The sequence below is a fragment of the Capsicum annuum genome, chromosome 2 (genome assembly GCF_002878395.1).
Source record: "Capsicum annuum cultivar UCD-10X-F1 chromosome 2, UCD10Xv1.1, whole genome shotgun sequence".
Classification (NCBI taxonomy): Eukaryota; Viridiplantae; Streptophyta; class Magnoliopsida; order Solanales; family Solanaceae; genus Capsicum; species Capsicum annuum.
The window spans coordinates 131855042-131862424 of NC_061112.1; the positions used below are offsets into that span (position 1 = coordinate 131855042).

General features: G+C 35.8%; 1 protein-coding gene and 1 long non-coding RNA gene across 6 annotated transcripts; both read right to left on the minus strand.

The window, feature by feature from the left end:
- Positions 1-314: 314 nt before the first annotated feature.
- On the minus strand, positions 315-1568 carry LOC107861235 (zinc finger protein CONSTANS-LIKE 2). Of its 2 annotated transcripts, none has more exons than XM_016706591.2 (2): positions 885-1568; positions 315-598 (listed from the first exon to the last, which is right to left on the minus strand). In XM_016706591.2, the coding sequence occupies exon 1, from the start codon at positions 1435-1437 to the stop codon at positions 922-924; it is 516 nt and encodes a 171-aa protein (XP_016562077.1). In that variant the 5' UTR covers positions 1438-1568; the 3' UTR covers positions 315-598; positions 885-921. The 2 variants fall into 2 exon arrangements, with proteins under 2 accessions (XP_016562077.1, XP_016562076.1); XM_016706590.2 differs by having other exon boundaries at positions 315-569; positions 885-1565.
- A 2520-nt stretch (positions 1569-4088) lies between these two features.
- Positions 4089-6689, minus strand: LOC107861236. Of its 4 annotated transcripts, none has more exons than XR_007052385.1 (4): positions 6407-6689; positions 5952-6173; positions 4686-4792; positions 4089-4596 (listed from the first exon to the last, which is right to left on the minus strand). It is a non-coding gene; the product is annotated as an uncharacterized LOC107861236 (long non-coding RNA). The 4 variants fall into 4 exon arrangements; XR_007052386.1 differs by having other exon boundaries at positions 4089-4572; positions 6407-6688; XR_001671775.2 differs by having other exon boundaries at positions 4686-4795; positions 6407-6688.
- Between the last annotated feature and the right edge of the window lie 694 nt (positions 6690-7383).

Here is a 7383-nt window from a genome sequence, read left to right on the forward strand (position 1 = left end):
TAGCCTCAATGTTATATGTGGTGCATTCTTTATTGTACTTGGTGCAAAAATCATTCTTGCTTGTGATGAGTAAAACCATGACTTATCAATCATTATCACCCATAATTGAATGCTGTCCTGTCCTAATCATCTTTTCCCTCATCTTGATTTTGGCTGTATCTGATTTTTATATTTTCAACTAGACAAAAATAAAAATAAAGACTCTTACATGAAGAAAAATAAAAAAAGAAGAAGAAGAAGAAGAAAAAAGCAGTTTCTCATCTAGAAAATAAGGGGAAAAAAATATAAAGAAATTTTAAAGTATGCAGTAATCCTTGTAAGAAATCATCATAAAATTCCAAGTAAGAACTCCAGGAATATTGATGTCAAATAGCAAATAGGAACAAGAAAGACTAGCTACCTCACATGTCATTTACAACCCTTCAAGAATTATTCATACATTGTGATCATCACTTTCCAATATTCTTTCCTTCATCAATCAGATAACAGAATTAGTTTTTTAATCCCAATATATAATTATCTCCATGCCCAATAGCTCCTTTTACCTTCTCTTTTGGTCTTGCAATGCCCTGAAAATGCAAAACAAAACATAACACTTCTGTTTAGAGAGAGGTGAAAGTTTAGGTTGCCAACCAATTGTGGTCAGAGGCGGAACCAGCCTAGTAATAGGTTCGTCCAAACCCCCCTTCAACGGAAAAATTATATTATTAATACATGGTTAAAATAATTTTTATATATATCTTGTAGATGTTAAATCCACATTCGCTGAGTTTTGAATCCCTCAATAGAATTCTGGCTCCGCCTCTGACTGTGCTACTAAGATTACCGAGGCAATAATAACGGAATGTGTTAAAAGGGGGAAAACAGAGGAATTAAAAACATACCACACAATAATGGGATCGAACATTTTCCTCATTTCTGTTAGGTGCAAAAATCAATACTTGAATTGGAGACACCAAACACTCTTCTCCTGTAAAATCTGCTAGTGGATTCTTCACTACTTGAAGAACTTGACGTCAATGATGGAGGATGAGGTTGATCTGTAGTCGAAGAAGACAAAGGAACAACTTGATTATCACCATCACTGCTTCCATCATCGTCATTATAATCGTCGTCATCCTCATCCTCATCCTCATCTTCATCATCTTCCGTATCATTATTATGATCATCAAGATTACTGTGATGTTGATGTTGTGCCCCATCATTATTATTTCTGTGAAAACATGTCTGGCATACTGAAACAGTAGGACCAAGCTTAGAGCCAGTGCCAGTCCATGGGGTAAGTGATTGGCAAGAATTGCAAAGAAGGATTCTTGAATGCTTAGCCACAAGGAAATTGGCTGTGTGAACTCTCGCATCACAATCCCAACAAAGACTGGCTTGATCTGATTCACAGTAAACTCTTGCAATTGAACTGCACAACTCACATTTCTTCATTGCTCTACCACAAACATGGACATACAAAGGTTAAACAAAGAGAAAGATTTTTTAGTTTCTGTATCTGAATAATTTGGGTCAATACTTAGGTCTCTCGAGACTATGATGTTAGAAAAATATAGTAATGACTTCAAGACTACTACTCACAGTTGCCCTTATATAGAAAAGGTGAGAAAATTCAGCAATCACATCACTACTGCCCCCCCACCCCCCACCCCCCACGCCGCCCCCACTTCAACGCCAGGTCATCAACCGCACCTCTTTTCCTTTTTCAAGTTTTGTTAGTGTCAAACAACTGTCAAATTACTAAAAATAGATCTTATCAAGTGTTAAGCTAATTTTTGAGCCAATAGAAGACTTTTCAGACTAATTTTGGTTGTCGTGTGGTTATTATGGATAGAAAATTCAGGACTTGTCTTACCTATGGCTATACGCGCAAGCAGAGCAAACGAGGAAGATTAAATTTAGTGAAATTTTGGGAAGAATAACTACTCATTAACTCCTTTTGGACGAGAGTAACTCCACCCATATTCACCAATTTTGTTTAAAATATTTGTTCACATTCAATGTAATTGAAATTCATGTGCTGCATGAAAAAAAACAGATGTCGCTGTTCCATTCTAGTTCATACTGTGTCTGTTATTCGACAGGAATAAGCAATACACAAATAAAAGAACATAAGAAAGACACGCGAATTTTATGTGGAAATTCTTGATGAGAAAAAACCACGGATAGAGGAGGAAGAAATTCATTATAATGGAGAAGAATACAAGGAGGAGAGGAAAGTCTCAATGACATATGTTAAAAACCACAAAAAACAACCCACTAGATCACCCTTATATAATACGTGCGAACAAATAAATCATAAGCCCAAAAACAAGTGTGTATCGGCCCGATCCCTACGCTACCACCACAGACCTCCCAAAAAATCTCAAATATGGATCGCACTGCGATCTTTTCAGGACCGGATTAACAAAATTCGAGTCACAAACTCTAACAGTTTCTGTTTAGACCATCAATTAGCGTGATTAGAATTTAGTATACATTTTTATTGTTGTTAACTTTGTATACCCCTTGGCAATTTTTTCCCCAATTACACTTAGGTAATGTCTAACGCTATTTAATTTTTGACCTGAACTTTTTTTCTTTTGTTCTCGTCTTCCATTTGTCACTTCTACGTATGTCTACCAAATTCAAATGTCACTGTAATTAATCACCTTATTTTTTTCTTTAGCTCAATCACATCTCTCCACCAATCACTAAATCAAGTATAATTATAAGAAGATATTTGTGTTGAAACCAACCCGTATCTGTTCTTCAGCACAAATTACCTAACTTTGGGTTTCTCTAATCTATCCAAAATATTATGAAACTATGTATAGAACAAATAATATTTCCAGCATTATTTTCTGGAAAAGTTAATCCAAACACATAGCCTTTTTTCCTCCGCAATATACACAAATCAAATATCCGAATCCAAATGGCATCCATCATAAATAGGTTTGTTTGCTTGTTTTTTTTTTTTCGACGAACAAGGGTTAGTTATGGCCCAGTTTAGTGACAGTGATGTAACTGTGGGGGTCCAAACAGAATTATAACGTGTCTTTGAAACATCCAAATATGGAGTAATTCTTTTTATAATGTTAATGAACATTATAAAGACATAAACTTTTGACGAATTGACGAGTAGATTCTTTGTTATACAGCCACATTAACGTTGGGGAAATCACCACATGGCGTCACGCTGTTCGTTACACAATCCTTTGGTTCCTTAGAATTATCAATGATATACAATATACATTATATGTGTGATTCATTTTATAATACAGTAGCTTTTTATCAGTTATAATACCTTCGACCGCAGCTTCTAAGTTTGATCCATAAAGAGTCAGAATAGACATCAAATTCGGGTAAATCTAAAAACAAAAATAAGGATAACATCTAGAAACTATGATCTAGGGGTGGGTTTAGTGCCGAAATTTATAAGGTGCGCCACTACTAAAAAATCTTGTTTTAACCATGTGATTTAGTGAGGGACGTCCCTCACTAATCAAGATTTAGTGAGGGCAGCCATCACTACAAGGTGTCTTGTTAATTTGAGCCTTGTTAATTATTAGTGAGGGAGAACCTCGTAAAGTAGTGACGGACTCCGACACTCAGCCATTGCTATTTTGATCTCTCAATTTTCCCCAAAAATATAATATAGTGAGGGATGTCCCTTGCTATATTAAAAATATAAATAATATTAATTTATTATTAGGTGAAAGATATCCCTTTCTATATTAAAAATATATATAATATTAATTTATTATTTAATGAGGGACAACCCTTAGTACATGAAAATTAATAAAACTTATAAATTTAAATATGCTAAGGGATATCCCTCGCTAAGTTAAATAAAAAATTAATACAATATTTGAATATTTTGAGGAATATAGCTACAAAAGTCCCTTGCCAATATGGTGTTATTAATAGTTTTTTACTGCACTAAAACTCAATATTTAAATAGAAAATCAACGTACAACCAATATTAACCAGCAAAACAATAAGAAAAACTCTTCCGAAATAATTCAAACATTAAAATTAAGCAATTAAACTTCATATATATATATATATATATATATATATATTCATCCAACTTAAACAATATGTAAACAAGTATAAAAAAGGTACGCAAACAATTACCAAAACAATTTTTTTTCAAACATTCCAACCTAACATAATTCAAACCTAAAACAACAACATAACCTAATACTCCATTCCATCCTCATCCTCTCTACCATCATCATCAGAGCTAGGGGCAAAGAGTGAGGAAGCTTGATTAAGATATTTACTTGAGCCTTGAGTTTTTTGACCTCTGACTTAAATGTCGTCCTACACCGCTTCTCCTCCATCCTTCTTTTTCTTTCCTCTCGTACTTCCTAGAATGCTCCTGAACTTTCTATTGCATCTCCTCAAGCTGCTCTTCTGACATGGTGGCAGAACTCTCTATACCTTGCAATCCACACTGAAGACGGTAAAAGTTCTTCTCAAAGCAAAGGTGGTATGCCCTTTCCTTACACATGTCACCAACTACATCCATCTAGCAGGAGAGAGTTTCTTCCTTTGATGGCATGATTGGATTGCCTTGGTCATCTGTCGATCGACTTCTTTTGAGTTCTTCAATTGTTTGAACGTATCGATTCTATTAATAGAATTAATATATAATAAATGATATAAAATAAATTTCAAGTAAGATTTGAACTTACGCAAGTATCTTATGCCCGTGTTTCGACCCAGACTTCTTTCCATTTCTAATTTTCATATGGGTCTTTCTTACGTATCTCTTTACGAGTGGTTGGTCTACCAAGAGATGCTTCTTGCAAATGAAACAAACATAGTGAACCACAAGTGCATAAACACATTTTAAGCAATTGCTTTAGAACCCAAGTCCATATAACACATATTGGATGCATCAGCGCAAGAGTTGTAAATAAAGAAATTTCGAGCCAAATGAAAATTAAAAGGAAATTTCTTAGCATCACTAATCATTATTAATCCTCCTGAAAGTTTAAGCTCATCTGCTAAAAATGGTTGTGATATACTGTCATGCATTGACACTGCAAAAAGATAGCAGATAACAGAACAAATATATGGATTATCACTTGTTATCATACATTACATTAGCGTCAGTTGTACCAAGATATTCTTGATTGTGACAAGTGCCATTACAACTAAATTAGCCTCTTGTCTCACAAAATTCACAACTGTCCTATATTTAGTTTATGATCGCATATAGACAACTTGAAATATACCACCAACGAATCTGATGGGATGAATGATATTCTTACGCCTTTAACTAGAGATCTCAAGTTTGAGCTCTAAAAATAAAATTACTCTTGGAAGAAAGCGTTTTTATCATCCACGCAAGACAAATATGGATTAGTAGAGAGGGTAGGCCTCTAAACACATACAACAAAAAAGATAATTTGAAATATTTTTACCTAACAATTTTACCCACCTCAAATCACATAACATAACTAAATGGCCAATTCACTTTTCGGACTCATATGAGAATGGAAAACTAGAGCATTTTATACATAGGTGGATGAAGAATCGTGAATATAATAATTTCTAGCTGACCATGTTCTCAGAAAAAAAGATAATTTTGGAGAAAGGACGAACATGATTAAAGTGGCTATACATACAAATCTATTTACGAATCTATATAATAGTATCTACAAAGGAATTAGTTCACCTCCCCAGCTTTTTTGCCTTCATAATCAAGCTAGTAGTTGTATATAGTAGTAAATAACATGTTATTCTCAACTCATCTTAGATTGCACCTGTTCACCTAATAATTTCTATCATCAGAATAACGCCACAAACTTTTTTCATTAATTATGTTGGAGCAAGAAATCAACCCACAACTTATTACTATATAACTGGGACATATTTTCCTTCTCCCTCCCATCTTAACATAATTCAAATTTAGCTAAATAAAGAAAGAAAAATGTACTTCAACTTAGTCTCACCCTTTCTTTTCTTGCCCCAATTCACTTGCACTTTTACTCAAGCGCCTGCTATGGCTCCAATGCCACAAACTCAATCTTCGGCTCCAGCTCAACCTTCTGCTCCGGCTTCACCGCCACCAACTATTTCTTCTCCTCCGGCACCAATATTGTCCCCAATTGCAGCCTCTGCTCCGGCTTCAGGACCACCTGGTCCGCCAAACGTGCTAAAAGTCCTTGCAAAAGCTGGATCATGTTCGACTTTCATCAAGTTGTTACAAATCAGACAATAAAAAGGAAAAAGGGACCACTGGATACAATAAAATATGAACAACTGCAGAAAAATCTAAAAAACATCAGATTGAAATAAAAAAATAAGATATATCTACCGTTAATAAAAAATACCCAAAATAAAAATTAAGAAAATATCTTTCCAAACAAAAGGCACGTAATTACTCAATCAGCAAAGTGAAAAGTACCCTTAATATGAAAAGAACAGTCTCAATCAGCAAGGAGAAGTAATCGAAATCCAACCCAATGGCCAACAAGGTGACCTCGAATCTTCTGGCAGTAGATCAAATAGTGACCGAATTAGAATATAGGGTTTACTTGTGAAATTAGAATTAAACCCAAACTTTATAGTGAAAAGTATTTGAAAAAAATGGTGGGAAATAATGGAGGGAACCCAAATCTGCACAGTTTTAATTTGTAGTAAAAATAATTATCTAGGAAAAAAATGGTAGAAAATTTGTGGGAAAGAAGTTGGAACACTTAAAGCCACATTTTCTTTTGTTTGGAGATGCTTGGAGGTGAGTGGAGTACCGCAGGCATATATCAGAGTAATTAAGGATATGTATGAGGGAGCGAAAACCCAGGTGAGGACGGCGGGAGGAGACTCAGAGCATTTCACAGTCCTGACAGGATTGCATCAGGGATCTACTCTTAGTCCCTTTTTGTTTGCGTTAGTAATGGAGGTGTTGACGCGGCGTATCCAAGGGGAGGTGCCGTGGTGTATGCTTTTTGCAGACGATGTAGTCCTGATAGATGACACTCGAGGGGGTGTGAATGACAAATTAGAGTTGTGGAGGCAAACTCTGGAGTCTAAAGGGTTCAGGGTGAGCAGAACCAAGACAGAGTATGTGGAATGTAAGTTTAATGACGTCAGGCGGGAGAATGAGGTAGTAGTGAGACTAGAAGCACAGGAGGTAGGGAAGAGGGATAAGTTCAAGTATCTCGGGTCCGTGATCCAGAGTAACGGTGAGATTGACGAGGATGTCTCGCACCGTATTGGGGCGGGATGGATGAAGTGGAAACTCGCATCGGGGGTGCTGTGTGATAAGAAGGTGCCGCCCAAGCTTAAAGGCAAATTCTATAGGGTGGTAGTCCGTCCGGCCTTGCTGTATGGAGCGGAGTGTTGGCCAGTTAAGAACTCCCACATCCAAAGAATGAAGGTGGC